This window comes from Stegodyphus dumicola, chromosome X1, assembly GCF_044657685.1.
Source record: "Stegodyphus dumicola isolate Sdum_Otavi_A_Nest chromosome X1, ASM4465768v1".
NCBI lineage: Eukaryota > Metazoa > Arthropoda > Arachnida > Araneae > Eresidae > Stegodyphus > Stegodyphus dumicola.
This window is the reverse complement of record NC_140780.1, coordinates 23925385-23944247: the sequence shown is the minus strand read 5'-3', so window position 1 is coordinate 23944247 and position 18863 is coordinate 23925385. Positions and strand designations below refer to the sequence as shown.

The window sequence follows — 18863 nt, the reverse complement described above, 5'->3', positions numbered from 1 at the left end:
GCTAGACTTTGTAGCAAATTTTTACATATCAGTTTAGTTAATGAGTGAGTTTTCTTTAGTTATCAAGTTCAAGTCATTCAAATTCGTCTAATGGACTGGTGCATTGCTCAGTTAACCGATAAAAGGCATGGAATACTAAAATTTTTAGATAAAAACAATTATATTTCTCCTTTGAGCTCTTCCTTAAGCTTGTTTCGGTACATTTCTAATCTAAAAACAAAAATTAGGTTTTATCTTACAAAGGATTCTCCACATGTTTGATTTAAAAGTCTCACTTCTGAGCCCCAAATCTTTCCTTTTGAACATTTCCTTATAAAGAAATACTGACAACAGAGAAAAAAACACAGGTGCCTCGCCTTCAAAAATTGTCTTACATGTACTGAAATCTGAGAAAGAAAGTAAAACTTCAGTGCAGGATATAACCAAGGAATTCTTTAAATAGTTAGGTGTGTGTGTGTGATTATGGCAAAGCCTCGAGGGCTATCTGCCTAAGGGGAGGGACGCTTTCGTGGAGGACTTTCTAAGGAAAACTGGCTCGTATACACGTTACACATGGGGAAAACCACGAAAACGCCCATGCAGCCAGCCCGTTCGCGGGATTCGAACCTCGGACCGAACTACCAGTGTTCAGCGACTTTACCGCTCGGCCGCTGGTGGGCTCTTAAATAGTTAGGAAAAGCTCAAATATCTAGTTTTACAGTACCTTAAAAAAAATGGTTGCATTGAAACTCTAAAATTAAAGGGGAAGCAATGCAAATTCTGCAGAGGCAATACAGAAACAAATTCACAGCTGAGTAAATCATATATATAATGTTGATAGATGCACAGTTATGTAGGGTATGAGGAAAATTATGAGGATTTTACTCTACAAGATACTTTTCCATTATCTATCTATTTAACCCTTAAACGATTATAGACGTAACATATTAATGAAACGAAATACAGATTTCTCTCTGAGGACTTCGCTTTTAAATAAAGTATGAACTAATTAAGTCGTCTGAATATTACGCACCTAATTGCTAAAAGATTCTCTATTCTTCCAATTTTTAATAAATTTTAATACAATATTTATGCTCGGAGAAAAGTTGGCAATTTTTACGTATTTAAGAAATAGTTCGAGGACAACAGGATAGGGTTAACGAAAGGATACATCCCTTCAAAAGCAGCACATTTGATAATCCTCCCTGTATTCATTCATTCAAAAATAAATTTAAAAAAATAAAGAAAAATAAAAAGATCAGTGATCGGCGTACTCCTAATTATCAGTTGAGGAATTTACGTCCCATTTTGTCTCTTAAACCTTCACCTAGATTACGCGAATTTTTTTTTTTTTTTTTTCCAATGGCAGATTGTGAACAATTGCAACTGAGTCTAATAATCTATACAAGGGCGGATGTGGTGGTCTCTTTATTATGGTGTATGTTGGTGTTGGTGTATTTAATTATGGCAAAGCACACTAGGGCTATCTGCCTAAGGGGAGGGATGCCTTCGTGAACTTTCTAAGGGAGACTGGCTCGTATACACGTTACACATGAGAAAAACCACGAAAACACCCATGCAGCCAGCCCGTTCGCGGGATTCGAAACTCGGACCGAACTACCAGTGTTCAGCGACTTTACCGCTCGGCCGCTGGTGGGCTCCTCTTTATTATGGAGGCACCCAATAGGTGGGCCCCTATCGCCTTTCCTATGAAGAGACGGACAGTTACAACCATGCCTTCTCCGGGATTCGAAACCAGGTTCTTCGGCATCGTAGCCAGCTTCCTTGACTACTATACCAATTGGGCGGCTTATGCGAAATTAGCTTAAGTAAAAAATTTATTTAATCTTAAGATTTCTTTTCTTGTTCATATTTCAGTAGATATGATCCTTACGATAAATACTTACAAATGCAGACATTGCCATTTAATAAATCTTTTTAAAATTGAATAAGATGTTTTCAGTTGGAATTCTGTACAAGTGTAGATTAATATACAGTGCTTAATTATGCATAATTACATTAATGAAGATCCCAGCATGGATTTTAATGGTTAATTTCAGTTCACAAATATGTTGCAAGAGAATTTTCTCAGATGAAGGTACTAAAAATAAAACGATAGCTAATTTTTTTTTAGTATTACATTCACGTAAATTAAAAGAATCTTCTTTCCAATAAGACATCACTGATAAAAGTATTTCTATTTAAGCACCGCAAGAATGTGTTTACCTTTGACCCTCTGTTTCTTTCAAATTTCCAAGAACAATTTCTCACAACGCTGGAGTCAGCAAACATTATTATCTCGCTACTGTTCAAACACGACAGAAAAACTATCATCCTCGTTTTGCGAGTTATGCAAATACAGAACTCGTAACAATATATCCTCGAAGAATACGCTGATGGCATTTTCGCCCATGCTATTATTTTTGTTTGCTCCAGCATGCAGATGCAGTTTGTTCTCCCGAAACGTGTTTCTTTAGCAAGCTCCTCGCCCAATGATTGAGCTGGCAGCGATTGGATGTCCTCATCGGTACCGTAATCACCAGTTCCTGATTACTGGAGTTTCTTAAAAACTAAATTGTTCTTTGTATAGCATTGAAATGCTGGACATTTTGTGGGCGTCTCACTCACGTCATTATTCTCAAATTAGGTGGCTTTTTCTATCCTTTAGTTCAGGTAAAACTGAGACAACATGCCCTTTAATCTCGACGAGCAATGATGACTGCCGTAGGCGTGGCTTTTACAATTTCTTTTTTAATAACAATAATAAAAATAAAACCGTTTAAGAAGCTTTTTAGTGGGATAGGCAATAGCACCAGGAAGTTAACAGGATATATCTTTGGGGAAAGTCACCATTAGACAATAATACTGTGATTTAGAGTTTCCCGCACAAGGTACTTCTCGCTCAATAGATACAGGACTCATAAAGAAAGAAATGAGCAGTTCCAAAAAAGTCTACATTAATCGATACATGAAGGTATTGAACGGAAGTTTTTATGTCTCTAAAATGAAGAAGTTACTCAGCTTTCCACGAACATAAAAAACGCAATGAAAGAAATAGGCTGAAATCCTGATTCATCATTCAGTTGCATTACTATCACGTACATTTGGTTTTTAACAGAAATCATCCAGCTGTATTCTGTGCCAATGAAATTCCATTATTCTTGTCGAACAAACAAAATGTTGATCAGATGTCGTTTTCTAATCAAGAATATTCCATATGATCTAACTAATTTCATATCACTGATTTAGGCCCACCAACGGCCGAGCGGTAAAGCCGCTGAACACTGCTAGTTCGGATCCCGCGAGCGGGCTGGCTGCATGGGCGTTTTCCCCATGTGTAACGTGTATACGAGTCAGTTTTCCTTAGAAAGTCCTCCACGAAGGCATCCCTCCCCTTAGGCAGATAGCCCTAGTGTGCTTTACCATAATTAAATAAACAAAACCAACCATATCACTGATTTACCCATCACACTTTATTTTTTTCAGCTAGATGGAACATGAGATAAAGACTGACTATGATTTAAAAATAAGATATTAAAAAATAAGATTTGTCTGTAATTTCAAAAGTGATGCTTTTTGTTTAATATGTTTAAAATTTAAACTGCAATAAGTATAGCCGGAAGAAAAATCTAATTATAATAAAATACAGATTGTAGAAAACTAGGATTCTTAATTTTTTAAAGTATTTGCATATTTTATAGCACTTACTTTCAAACGCTCCCTTTATTAGCGGAATAATGAAGTGCACATTTTACTATGCAGTTTTATTGCATTAACTCGGAATTTGATTAAATTTTCTGCAAAAATGAAATTAACATGTTACGGCATCTGAAAATGCATAAAGAAGACAATTTTCGCTGTCGAAAAATAAAATTAAAAGTTATTGAATTACTTTCATTTAAAGCTTTCTCTCTCGCTTTCCACATTTAAAATTGCATAAAATGCGCCTACAGAGACGACACTAACCTATTATCCCAAGAAAAAAAATGCATTTATCTATAAAGCATAGCTGTCTAGGCAGCGATGTGAAAAAAATGTACAAAGAGCGTTTAACCATTTCACAACAGCGAAAGCCTAATTTCTTATTATAAACTAATACATTTCTTATTATAAACTAATACATTTCTTATTATAAACTAATACATTTCTTATTATAAACTAATATTATAAACCAATACAGTTTTTGTTAGGTCTTGCTGAAATTATACGCTAGTGATGAAACTGCAAATTAAAGATGCAAAGTAATCTTCAGTTGAGTCAAGTATAGTTAGGTGTAAAGGTAATGACAATGGCAAATCATGGTACAGCGTATCTAAGGAGATATGTCCTTATGGAAGAATTTTCAAGGGAAAACATTTCGTGCCTAAATTGCGCATGGGGAGAAAAATAGAACTTCTAAATCTTCCGTACAGTCTAGTAAACTTGGACAGAATCGAATCCCAACTGAAACTACAAGAATTTCGTTGCTTTAATCTTTAATAATTATATATATGCATGTTAAATAATATGGAGAAATAATACATGCCTTCTATTAAAAAATTGTCAAAGATTATGTAAGGCAAGACACAGAAAAAGGGAGCATTGATTTGGAAATTATGTAAGTTTTTGATATTTTAACAGGTTTTTAAGCAAATCATCTAAGAAGGCAAATATTTTAAGTTTGCATATTTATAAGTATTACTTTTATTATGAGAGCATTTCAAATTTAACTAATTTAAATTAGTATACCAGTAAACCTTATAATCATTATAAATACCAGTATAAACTTGTGCCAAACGTACGCAGGCGTTTTGTAATAAATTACTTTTAAATATCAAAGCAAACCATGCATAAAGAATTAAATTAATTTTATTTTAATTTAGAAAGAAAAAGTAAGCTTAAAATAGGGTGAAAGGGAATAGTCACACGCATTTTAGAAATCAAAAGAATTGTATTTATTTGGTTTTATTTAGTTAAACATTGAGCTTGAAGTGCATAAAAAATGTTTCAACTCAATAATACACGAACTTGCACAATTTTAATAACCACTCAAGAGCTGAAAACACCCTGTATTTGTTGCTACTATATACGTCTTCAAAAGGTGGCAGAAAAGTCTTTCTTGTTTAGCTTTTGAAAGCAAAAACTTTTCTTCCCTTTCAACCGCAATTTACTCGCCGTGAATAAAGCCCATAAAACGATCCACATTGTGACTCGCGAGCAACAAAGCAACCATAAAACGAAATACATGTTTGTGGAGAGTTGGAATCCCGCGAAGTTACACAAGGTAAGGGTGAGCTAACCTTTTTAGGGTTTGAATGGAAACTAATAGAGGTAAAAGGCGTGGTGGGTTTGTGAGAGCATTTGGAAGAATAGACCTTAGAAGAAATTTCCTCACTGAAAATCATTAAGGCAATGATGTCTCCTGTTGCATCTTTTTGTATTTCTGTGATATAACAGTTAAAACAAACAATGCATATAAGCTCTCGCAGAGAATTTTTACCTGCTTTTCTTCGGGTTATTTTTATTTGATATGAAATGAAAGGCAGATGGGGGAAAGAACTTTAAATGCTAATAGAGTTCACGACTTCTTTGCGGAGAAAACAATGAAACATCGTATGTTTTAAGCATGGAGCGATTAGCCAGAGAACAAGAATACTTTCCTCAGTATGGAGTAATTTAGTGCTCAGCTTGCTCCATAGGCAATTGCTGTTTAATAGGAAGTCTTTTCAAGAGAGTTGAGACTTCACGGTGAAGAACATTATGAGACTATGTTTCTAAAGAAAACTTAGCAGTTCAGCTAAGAAATAATATCCAAATGCGCCGTCCTTCAACGTCTAAACTCGAGGCCCGGTTAAGAAAACGCAAGGGCTTTTCAGATTTTCTTAATCAAGATAGATTTTAGATCCTAGATATTGAAGTCTCGCCAGATACCCATATTTCCCAGTTTTTATGAATAAGAAACAAAACATGCTGAATATAATCACAATTATAGGATACGTTAGGGGTCTCCTTTGATCTGCAGCCCTAGTATCTGTTCTCGGCTGAGAGGTTAAGGAGGGTTTTGCTTGTAATCTTCCATCTTTGTATTTGTTGCAGGCAATGAAAATGATACATTTTCCCGACTATTATACGCCTTTTTTTTTTCATAATTTTTTAGGTAAAGCAATAATGTTTAGATTCAGAACATATATAAAGAGTGTAACAAATATTTAAAACGAAATATATATATATACACACACGCATACTCGTTTATACACACACATACGCCAAAATCATATTTTCACACATGTTAAGCACACGCCAAAATAATTTTCCCCAAAAGCGGGACACTTTGCTAATTAAGTATTCGCCTGGAACGGCCGAACTCATTTGTCATTTAGCCGTCTCATTACGAAGAAATTTGCCAATGGGCTATCAAATTACAACAAGAACGAATTCCATCCTAATTTTGATTCAGGACGTCCCAGGAGACGGATCTGATTGCTCCTTTCCCCAGCCATCAAGCACTCGAGAGGATTTTCGGCTCGATGGTGTTTTAAATACCTCCATGCCGCAAAGACACTAGGCGCTTCCGCATCTCTGCCATCTCCGGGATTCCAGCCTCGGGTCAGGCAGTGGAGTAGCGAGTATAACTGACGCCCGGGGCAAAATACCTTTTTGGCAGCCCCCTTCCCCAAAAAAACACAGTGATATGATGAAAATCTTGTTTGGAGACCATTTGGCACCCCTCTGCGAGCGGCGCCCGGGGCATCATACACCCCCTTGCCCCCCTCGCTACGCCACTGGGGTCAGGGCTATGGCAGCTGGCTTCCATACTAGCATACATACTAAGAAGGCGGCATGCCAAAATCATGAAAGGGAATTTTTTACAGTTTTCATTTATATGCATTTTCTATGCTGGATTATTTAGATTATGGCAACATTGGCACGCACCTTTGTCACACACGAGGAAAATGACGAAAACTCTCATATCGACAGTCCGTTCGCCCATATTTGATCATGGATCAAACTACCAGTGTTCAGCGGTTTTACAATTAGACCGCGTTTTACATCTTATTTTTCAGCGTTTTACTCTATGCTAAAAGAGAGAGAGAGAACCATATTCTATTAACAAGTGTATGAGAATCATTATGCAAAAGTCGTAACTTGAGTTTTCTTAAAACAAAGCGCTTGCTAAATATTTAATGCATTTTTCTAGAAACAACACTTTTGAAGTGATGCCAACGATATGCCGTAGAGGTCAAGTTATGTCAAAGGACTGATATCAACGACACGGCTTTGGATTGTCAGCTATTTTACGTGTCATTACGTGAGAAGACTATTACAGATGACTTGCTAACAAAGAAGAGTTTTATCTTTTTAAGTTACTTTATTTATTAGGGAAGATCACTCGAAGTCTTTGTCTTGAGAAAGACCATTTTCTAAGAGAAACTAGCTTGTATTCCCATTATTTATACAAAATTTACCAAAACTTCCATCCAACTAACCCATTTAATCTCGGACATCGAACTAGAAACCAACCAGGCTAATATATTCGTTAACCGAACGAACTAGCTTAATGCATACAAATATTGATTGGCATAATGCATTTGGTAACTGTTGGGTCACCATCTAGCTCATCGGATATCTTCCTGTTTTCTACACGAATGTTCTTGAAATCCTTCACTATACATCAGGTTTTCAGGCTGTGATCAAATAATTAATCCACGTACTTCTTTTCGCCGGATAGATCTGAAAATGCTGTTTTAAGATCTAATGATCAATAAATTGACTATCGATTCAAATTCTACAGGCCTAGAGCTTAGTATTGATTATAGAATGCATATTAATCAATAACTTAATACGATCTTGTCTGCATTTTGGGGGAATTTCCTACATATATTTCTAAACGTAAATTTTCTTTTGCTAACGAAATCTTATACCTCTAACACTAATGATGCATCTAACAGCACAGCGCGCATTTCAGATACCAAATATGAAAGAACAGAAATATATAGCCATTTTTCTATTAAGAAGAAAAACTGAACCAATTAAAAAAAGGGGATAAGTTTGATTCTAAAATGGTAGAAGTTATGCAAAATTAAAGAGGTACTCTCTTAATATTTGAGATACGGCTATCAAAGCCGAAAAAAATTTACAACTATTATAACCTGCTCTCAAAAATCTCTGTTTCAATACCAGAAGCTAAAAGAGTAAAAATGTTTCTTTACATAAACAAAATATTTCTGTCAACATTTTAATAATATCCAAGAAGCTAAGAACCAATGTATAAGGTTTTCAATCAACCGTTCATCTTCATCATTAAATTTTAAAAGTAGACAGAAAAATAAGATTAGTGTAGATTTTAAGTAAAATGCATGAGTTAAACAAACCTCGTATGGATTTTTATTTAAAATCCACGCTGCTTTAAAGTTGCTTTTTGCCTAATTTTTAATTCTGCATGATCATGTCATCAACTATTTCAAATGAACACATCATTAAATACCCGTTCATATACCCTGTCATTAGCACAAAAAAGAAAGAACTCATTTTGCGAGTTTCAAATCGCATATTCAGTATTGAGAAAAATTGAAAATAAGTTTTTAACGAAACTATTTTATCATTAGTTGCTCAAATTTTAATAAGTTAGTCAGATTTCTAGTAACATAAAATAACGTTATTAACTATTATAAATGTAATATCATTAAAGCTAAAGGATTTTAAGGGACAGCATCTGCTTTTATGTGACAGTTCACACAGAAGCAGAATCAGTCTATATTTGAAAACAATAATACCTTTTTGGTATTAACAAAGAGATTCCAATATCGGGAAGAGGAAAGCTCCCTGATGGAGAAGGTTGCAGCTAAATTTTAACTTTTAAACATGTTACTCAGTTTGGAGGTATATATTTGCACTATATCTCGGAAAATACATATGCATAAAGTTAGCTGTACTTTCTCATTGGCGGTAAACTCAATTTCGAATTGTATTCTTCATTTCGTCTTAGATTAACATTTTTCATCATTTGCAGCGTCTTCATGTAAAATTCAGCTGATCATGCAGTATGAATCAAGTGCATGTAACACCAGACTAAGTCTGACGTTAAAGTCATTTTTTCAGAATTCACACCAAACTCTGTTTTTTTTTTTTTTTTTTTGCTTAATTTTTAAATTTCAGTTTGCTACGTTTCTCTGCCAGTTTGACATTAGATTTTACATGACAGGACTCGATTAAGAAATCTGGATTTAACGAGCCAAAAATTTCAGGAAGTTTGTCTGCCAGTACAGTTTATTCAGTTCCCATTTTTATATTTTCTGTAGTCGGGTCTATCATGTAGAAACTTCTGTATATATTATATAGATTTTTAGCTACTTATAAAAGCACAAAATTTGTCACTGCAGTTTGTTGGAGCAGCTCCTTTAATCAATTGAAAATTGTGATTAATTTAATATTTAATTTATACCTTATGGAATATATGTTATGCATTATATATTTTTCTTTACTTTATTAGTTTCTGTATTTTTAACCAATTTGCAGCGGTCGAGCGGTAAAGTCGCTGAACACTGGTAGTTCGGTCCGAGGTTCGAATCCCGCGAACGGGCTGGCTGCATGGGTGTTTTCGTGGTTTTCCCCATGTGTAACGTGTATACGAGTCAGTTTCCCTTAGAAAGTCCTCCACGAAGGCATCCCTCCTCTTAGGCAGATAGCCCTCGAGGCTTTGCCATAATCACACACACATTTTAACCAATTTGCTAAACAAAATTAATCATTGAGAAGTTTACTTTTTTAAGATATAAAATTTTTATTTTTTTCAACATATTCGATTTAACGGACTTTACTTTTGTTTTCCCAGCCATAAACAGGTTCAAGGATTTATAGTAAATCCTCTCATATATTATTCTTAATTACACGGATTGAAACTGATGATGTTTGCAATACTTACATAAATAAAAAAATAATAATTAATAAAACTTACGTTCACTGAAAAACAATAGGAAATTTGGAAAAGATACAGGAATCACATGAAGTAGAGACTATATACGCATATTTAGTAGAGAATAATTCTTAAATTACTTTAGCTCTGAAAGCTATGGAAGAAAATCCTAATTATTTTAAATTCCAAATGAATGAGATACGACAGCAAATTACGTTGCCTTGGCATTAATCTTTAATTTATTCTGTATACGCGAATAAAAGAAATTCCAGTGTTTTATATCACGATCTTCAGTTTCTTCTTCTTCCACTTTATCTAATCATTCCCAATATTTCAAAGCTTTGTTAGTCCAGATTAATAAGTTATCACTTCCAAAACTCTTTTTTTTTTAAAAAAAAAATTACAGCTATCCACTTTCCCATTTATTACTACTATGTGTTGAATCAAATTCTTTCATCTGAGCATCAAATTTTGTCCTGCATCGACATAAACAGCAACCCTGATATAATTTTCATTAGGTAATTGGGCTGTGGACGTAATCAAAGAATTATCGATTCCAGATGATTTTTAAAATCGGGTCTATCATGTAGAAGTCGCTGTTAAAGCTGAAGAGTAACTAAGCTGAAGAGAAATAATACTCTGTGGGTAACTAGTAGGCAAAATCATAAAACAGTCTGCCCCTTTCAAATATTAAATTATTTGTTCAATATTTAGTCCTTATTCCATAGCTACATAAAAAGTCCTCATCACATTTTACCGCCGCACACAGAAATTCTGTTTAATGGTAGCAAAAAGTTTTATGCAGAAAGATTTTGTGAACTAATAACAATACATGTAATTATTTGAATTTATGTGCAAATAAAGGTATCATATTCGAAACGTAAGGAAAGTTAAATCAAATACAGAAGTCTCCCAAACTGCATGCTACCTTTTGTAACAGCATTGCACGTAACATATAGCCAACCTTACATTTTCATCAATTGAAAACTTGATTAGTTCATAGAATAACATATGCAGAGATATAAACCGGTTTATTAAATGAAAAAGCCAGTATTCTGTAAATAAAGAATCTTCCATTTTTCGCATTATCATTGCATTTAGATAATGATGCTAGAGATCACTAGCATCATGACCTAAATGATCTTTTATTCAATCATAGAGCAAATAAAAGGGAAAATTATAAAACCGGTGCAACAGTAGCGTTTTGAAGCAAATGGTAATAATCCAAATAGAACGTTTTTCTCTCTTTGTTCTGGAACACATTTTCAAGTATATTCTTAAGATTAATTTACTGTCACGTGCTGCGTATACTGTCTTTCGAAAGAAGAATTGATCTAAAGAAAGTAATCTTTATTTCATTACTCAAACAATAATTCTTAGCGTTAGTTAATTTCTTTTTCTCCTGTCCGTCCCTTTCTCAGGTACAAATGACAAATACTTTCAGTGCGTTGAGCAACTGGACAAGTGTTAAAATAAAAGAAACGTACTCTAAAAGAAATTTCTGCTGCCATATGGCTTCTACTCGATTTCTTAAAGCAAATTCAATTAAGGAATAGATTTTTAGATTGAAAATTTTATTTTAAATTCAATGTCTAAGAAAGAATTTTATTATTTTCTCATTAGTGCTGTAAATCTTATCGACTGAGACAAAAAAAGTCGATGAAAAGAAACAATGAAAAAACTTTTTCCTCCAAGACAGTACTATAGTTTCCTTCGATTTAATGCTTAGGAAGAATATTACTTGTTTCCGTTTCTACTACTAGCACTTGAAAGCTACGGCTTTGATAATGAATTTATCGAATTCTTTATATATATATAGCATATATATTATATATATATTTCTGAGCCCTTTTTCTAAAGCTTTCTCATTAACAGCTCAACAAGATTTCAAAATTTCATCGAAACTACTGATTCGCAAACAGTTTTCCTTATAATCAGATGTATAATTTTATAAATTTCATTATTCAAACGCTTCCTTTTCAGAAAATTATTATATTAAAAAACTGTTATTAATATTTTTGATAAAAAAGACTTTTGCATTTTGCACAGATTGAATAATGATAATTATGGTATAAGTCGTAAATTTCATGTTTAGTTTTGCTTTGAAATTTGTTGGATCTCTTATGAAATAACAAAAATTACGATTCCCAAAATTTCTCGACTGAATTATTGACTTTACTGGGAAAGTACTTAACATGCTAAGCGCTAAAAATATTTTAATTAGTCTAAGGGTGATCCCAAGAGACCGGTGAGGCATATAAACTATTAAAAGCGTTTAAAGTAGCACCACTATTCAGATGGAATATAGATTGCTGATAAGTGAAATACATATTCGCCATATTGTATCCTATAGGAACCCAGTTAGAATGCACATTTCTTTCATGAGAGGCAGTTAAGCATTAAAATGATTTGTAAAACACTGAAATAAGAATTTTCCACTGAAGTCGTACTAATTATAGAAGTGTTTGACGTAACGAAACTCTACAATACGTGCAGTTATAAGTGAGCTATGGTGTATCCTTATCCTAATGAGTGCTATTTCATAAAAACACATATATTCTTAATAGAAATAGCGTATGAAATAAAGTGAGGAGTTCTGAAATAGCATGGTTCATTAATTTTGAAGTAAGAAAAATATCTATTGATAATATGTTGTATACGAAACGAATGGAGCGTAACATTTCTTAAATCTTATTGTGGGAGTTATGAGAAACGAGCAATGAAAAGCTTCCTACGCATTTCCTTACGGTAAAACTTAAGTAGCATTCATACAATACACGTTGACTGTTAATTGATCACCTGAAGTTTCTCAGATGACCTTTTTTTTTTAAAAAAAAAATAGCTTGAGTTTATTTCTTCTCATTTGAATTATGCTGAATTACTACTAAAATTATAATTCAGTACTTCGAAGACAAATGGTCAGCCATTGTTAAATAATATTAGACATCTTTAAGCAGTTCGGAAGTTTAAAAAAGTGAGACTTTCTTGCTAAATTGTTCACTTCTTATGTGATATAAGTACGGCAAAGGAAAGTTTAATGCTTCATTCGTAATTTGCTAAGAAACAAATTTCATAGCGAAAGAGAAATGTATTTTTAAAAAGCAACTGAGCAATTTATTATTCGAAATCATTCAATGGACAAAAAAGCATTTTATAATAAAATATATGAATTTTAAACATTTCTTGATGATTTGATATGATTACGCTTTTGTCAAAAGTCGTCATTGTTAACAAGTAGAAAAACAGTATTATTATTAAATTTGCTGAAATAAAGTCAAATAATTTGCGTTGCTTCGCAAAAACTGCAAGAAGAGTACCAAACTCTTATTCTATTCTACAAAAAAGTATAAAAAAAATGCGAATATTGTAATAAATTTTAATTCAGAGGAGCCCTTTTTAAAATAAAAGAACAGATTTAAGGCATGAGTATGAAAAATAGAAAATAAAATGATTTTTCTTATGAAAGTGTCAACGCTGAAAAATGACAGAAGTTACTTTACGTGCGACAGGCACGATCGCTATTAATTTGATTATAAAATATCTGCATTTGCACCATACTTCTTTACTACTTTTAATGAAATAGATAAATGAAAGATATTAGTATATTTCGATAACTGCACTTAGTTACGCATTTCCAGTGCAGCGTCATAAAGAGAAGAACCTGAAGGAAGAAGGCTAAAAGCATGCGAAACAACGGTGTTTGTAAACAACTTCGCGAAACACGTGCCTAGCTATCCTCTCCGAATTTAGGTTCCAACTACTATGTAACGGCAATTGATCAGCGGTGAACTCATAGAAGCCTATTTACGGTGTCTTAGGAAGGAGCACTAGCCGAAATGCCTTCAGAAGAAATAATCAATTTTTCCAAATGCTGTGGAAACGTTTTAAACAATTACTAAACAAGAACTTACATTCCAAGCAATAAAGTAAGAAAAATACTTGTATTTGTACACGAAGTTTAAATTTTAGATTTCACTTTGTGAGGGGAAAAAGTTCAACACGAGGATATAATTTGATAAAACTCATTACCTTTAAACTCACAAATACAAATAATTGATAATAGCCTTCTTATTTCACTGTGAAGAGATTTATTTTGTTTATTCTCCCCCCCCCAGAAAAAAACTTTTCGATTATCAAAACAATTTTTATTTATAAATTACGTATTTTGCCAATTTAGACCTGGTCTTGGTGTTTTTTCCAATATGATAATTTATCTAAACAGACGAAAACTTAACAGTTTAACTCAAATATTAGCTACAAGATTCTAAGCATGAATGATCGTTTAAGCAGAATTCGATCTCATTACAGCACCTTGAGTAAGAGTCAAAATTCTAAGCGAACTACAATGTAGTCAAAATTCTTCTCAAGTTTAAAAAATCCATTCCTTATCATTATCTTTAAATCCGATTCATCGTTAAATGAAACAATTTTTTTCTAAGAGGAGGTTATGAGGGGAGTAGTAAGTTTGGGGAAGATTAAGAAGCTGTATAAATTTAGTAATCAAACAAACAGCTTTTTTGATACATTAGAATCGAAAGAACAACAACACGTGCGAATAGGAAAAGGAGGCTTACCTTGTGATCGAGAAATGTCCGGCATAAGCGGCCGCAGTAGCTTGGTCTAAGTTAGCCGCGGCGGATGGACTGAGGCTAGGCCGGGGCGTTGCCGGAGACACCGCTGCTGCTGGCGGTAGTAAAGCGGCTCTCGGCGGCTCGGAGGCGGCACCTCGGGCAGCCATGCACTCTGCGCGGGCGCTTGGCTCCGTCTGACACTCCTACGATCGGGCTTCCTCGCAGCCCGAGTAAGGGTTAATCATAGCCACGGGCTGCCCGGACTCAGAGCGTGCGACGCGGGTTGCCACAACACGCTCCACCTCGTCGCCAAATGCAGGTTTCGGTTTGGAGCTGGGGGGAAAAGAGGGGGACGGATGTCTTTTCTTCAAAGCTTTTTGGGTGAGCCCGCGAAAATTTTTGGATAGGGCGGTCCGACCTTCGATGATGATTTCGGAGGCATTTATGACGCAGTTGACGATGAACGATCCTAAGCTCTGTCTTGAAACCTTTTACGAAATTTAATAAAAACATTGAGTAGCCTTCCCTTTATGCTTGGGTAACGACTTACGCATCCTAACCACATATTAACCCCCCTTTCAGAAACGGATCTAAGAACAGAAATACGAAAGTAATCATATTTAAAATATAGTCCGCTTTTGATCACTTTTAGAGGCAGCAACAAGAAAGAAATGAACTGAAAAATAAAAGATGGCGCTATTTTAAGTAATTTAAATTGGCACTTAAACGTCCTTCTAATAAATAATTTCTAAAATCATTCGGCTAATCTAATCCATGATTACGAGGGACAGAAGAAAAATAAAGGCACATATTTTTCCCTCTCTTTCTCCTCCCTTTTTTTATTCTCCATTTTGGGGGGGGGGAGCTAAATATGTGAAATGCTTCAGTCATAAACAGGTGAGCATTGATTTTACCGCTGGGTTCCTCTTGTTGGGCCGCCGAACACCTTTTGAAATATGCAAATATATTTCCAGAGCTTTATGAAACAAACCACTCAGTAATTATTGCAGAACTTATTTTAGGATAAGTAATTTCAAAGACTGAATCAAAATTTTTGCCTACGTAATCTATCGTCATCCGTCGAAATGTTACATATTCCTCACAGTCACATTTGCTTCTTATCTGCACTAACAAATTAATTTCTGACATTTCACGATTTTAATATGTTTCAACATGCTTCTTTGTTAAATTAGCAAAAGGGAGAAGAGAGTTAAAAATTCAGATGGATTCATTCGCATTTATATGGAGTCAAGCTATGTTATACCCAGTGTTTTTCGATACGTTTGGAAAATACTGTTAACATGTAATTATTGATAATAGATTAATAATTAATAATTATCCAAAATTATTAATGCATTATTTAACAAAGAACTAATAAATAAGAATTTTTTTTTACATGAAGTATTAAGATACTGAATACACGTTAAAAGTTACTATTAAAATTTTTACTACCATTAGTACCCATTAAATTAATTAACAGATGTTGTTTGCTTAATGCAATCATTATTTAATATTAACCTAGTTTATTTTTGCATTGTGACAAAGTTTGCGCTACGCAAAATGCTTAATAGTCAGTACAAAACAAAGAAGTAAAATTACTTAATTTGCAGATTCTGCAGATGTAGTACACCAGAAAGTACACTCAGAGTTCTTAGGAGAGTTTGAAAAGTTTCATATCAATTTGCTAACGTAATTTTCACCTGCCCTATGGCTATAATGTGCTCGCTTATTCATGTTTAAAGAAGCTTTCCATTCTGTAGCAAATAGTCAGTAATGAAAATTTATATGGACAGAAAGTATCACACAGTAAGCCCTATTCTTTCTAAACGTCTTGTCAGCGAACCTTTCTCGACCAGTCTGTCGTTAGTTTACTACTTTTCACCTGAGATATAAAATAAATCTTTTTGGATTTTCTTCATTTCAACACATGTAGACAGTGTTGCTTCAAAATGAATGGGCTCCTTCAAAGTAAGTACCTTGTCCCATTTCTTTACAACACAGTCTAGATGTCTTTTCTCCAAATAACTCAGAAACCTCCATAGAGTTTGTCTAAAAATGAAATGTTACCCTTTTACCTTTACGTTTGATAATTGTCTCAAAAGTAATTCTACCTTTCCTTTTGATAAAGCAATCGTTTATCTCAAATGTAATAACCACTTCCGAGAAAACTCTATACTTCGGTCTCAGTATTATTTATCCTCTAAAATGATAAACTATTCTATTATGATCATCTTATTGTGAGATTTTCTTTTGTAAAGAGTGGCGATTCTGGAATAAAGAAATAATTTGTCATTTGTATCTGGTCCAAAGCCATTATGTCTACAAGAGGGGACACAAATCTAATGTACTGCTTACAACATAAGGTTTATGATCTTTTTCTAGCAATTATAAACGCTTGGCGGAGAGTTACTTTATCCATTCGTAGTTTTGCTACATATCAAAGAAAAATGCTATTATAATTCTCCTGATTTTGCAAAAGTTGCAAAAACCAGCTGGAGATTAGAGATGTGAAGTCTTGTTATACCTATTATACGACAATTTAAAGTGTGGGGGGACATATTTTTAAATAATGCTATTCAGCTTTGAAAGCTCTTGCAAGAAAACTACAAAACCATTGAAAATTATTTAAATTATGTTGCTTACAAGAGATATACTATCTTAGAAATTTTTTCCTAATAACTAATTACATTTAGTAAGTTCCTATCCTGGAGAAACTTTATTGTTTTAAAAAGAAATTTTCTGAGTAATGTAATTTGCATAAACGTAAGAAAATATAGAAGAATTTATTGAAAAACATAATAAATGAAATTGATTTTTTCAAATAATTCATTAAAAAGCATTCTGAGATTCATTTACAGTAACTTATTTTTACAGTAACATATTCATTTACAGTAACTTATTCTTTGGAAATTGTATCTTACATTGGGGCTTTTCAAAGCTTTTTCACTGGTGATCTCTTTTGATCAAACGGAGTTTTTATGCCCCCTTCATTCTGTTATGATATCCCCTCATTTGAAAGACTAAGTTGTCGAAAATTATAACATGTTTAATAATAAGATTTACTGAAGTTATTAAAAATAAAAAACAAAGTATAAAAACGTTACGTGCGTGTAATAAAGAGAAATTTAAAATGAAAAAAAAAATTGTTAATAGCTCTCAGATATTTTATAGTATTCGAAAACATAAGAATAATGTCATATTATTCATACTGATAATTCCGATAATTAAATTCCAGATTAGCCACATCTGCCCCTGCCTGCAAAGCATTTCCATACACATTTGATCGAAAATGCATATTCCCCCCTGCCTCAGTGATTTTGCAATGCTTTTTTACTTCAATAATATTATAAAATTGGAGCAAATCATTATTATTGTTATTGTTATTGTTATTAAAACCCAGTTATTAAAACATTATCTGAGAAATTCATAATAATAACATGGTTATTTCATTTTCGTAATGTTAGTATATTGGATTCCTTTTATATCAAATAAATAAAACTTAAAGTCCTTTAAACTAAAAGATACTTTCCATTTAAAAAAAATACAAAGTTGTAAAATTAGTAACACGACGACCTTGTGTTTGGCGTAGATTCAAGTTAAGATCTCAATCGATTTCGAGGGCAAGCACATACAGGTCCCTCTTCGTCAGAAGCAAAGAAACCTGTAAGACTGGAAAGCTGCGGCCGTAACGGTCGTATTTAGTCTTCACAGTAAAGCGAATGAGAAGGTAGTGCCATCTATCGGCAAAATTATTAATGAAATTGTTAACTGAATTCGAATGAACGAAGTAACGAAATTGTTAGTTGAATTATTTGTTGTGTTACTAATTTTACGTTTCACTTGAGTGCTTTTCTTCTGCTTTCAATACAAAGTTGCTTAACCTACCGAGTAAAATATGTTTTTTTTTTTTTTTTTAATTTTATTTCTTTTTATTTCATTACAGTAAATTTCAATTTCTTTCTTTCTTTCTTGAAAATTTTATTTTCCTCGTTCAAAGAAGTTCTAAATAAGGTTTGATAGCACTGATTTTGGGTATTAGTTCTATTTTAATTGATCCCCTTTTCAAAAAATGAAATTAATAATATCACATGATTTATCTCTCAAAGAGTGAATTCAGGAAGAATGTATAACAGTACATTCTACCAATTAATACACACAGCTTAAATCTGCATACAGATTAGGAAAGTTATGGGTGTTACTTAGCTATTTTTATTTATAGGCAGAGGCCGCCCAGTCGGCAAAGTGTTTAGTGACTCTGACTGCCGTACCGAAGGGCCAGGGCTCAAATCCTGAAGAAGGCAGGGATGAAAACTGTCTGTCCCCTTACAGGAGGCCACCTATTGATTGCTTTTATAATAAAGTGACCACCACTTCCGGCCATAGCATTTGCCAGTGCTTATAAGGGCTAACAAAAAATATAC

At 33.5% G+C, this 18863-nt stretch overlaps 1 protein-coding gene across 2 annotated transcripts in view; it reads right to left on the bottom strand.

Moving 5' to 3' along the window:
• twz (BTB/POZ domain-containing protein twz) overlaps nucleotides 1-14745 on the bottom strand; it is an 83553-nt gene extending 68808 nt beyond the window's left edge. The window contains exon 1 of one of the 2 annotated variants that reach the window (XM_035364519.2): nucleotides 14446-14745. In XM_035364519.2, coding sequence (XP_035220410.1) covers nucleotides 14446-14609 — 164 coding nt within the window. In that variant the 5' untranslated portion in view covers nucleotides 14610-14745. The remainder of the gene's footprint in view (nucleotides 1-14445) is intronic. The other variant, XM_035364527.2, reaches the window with a different exon arrangement.
• Nucleotides 14746-18863: the final 4118 nt, after the last annotated feature.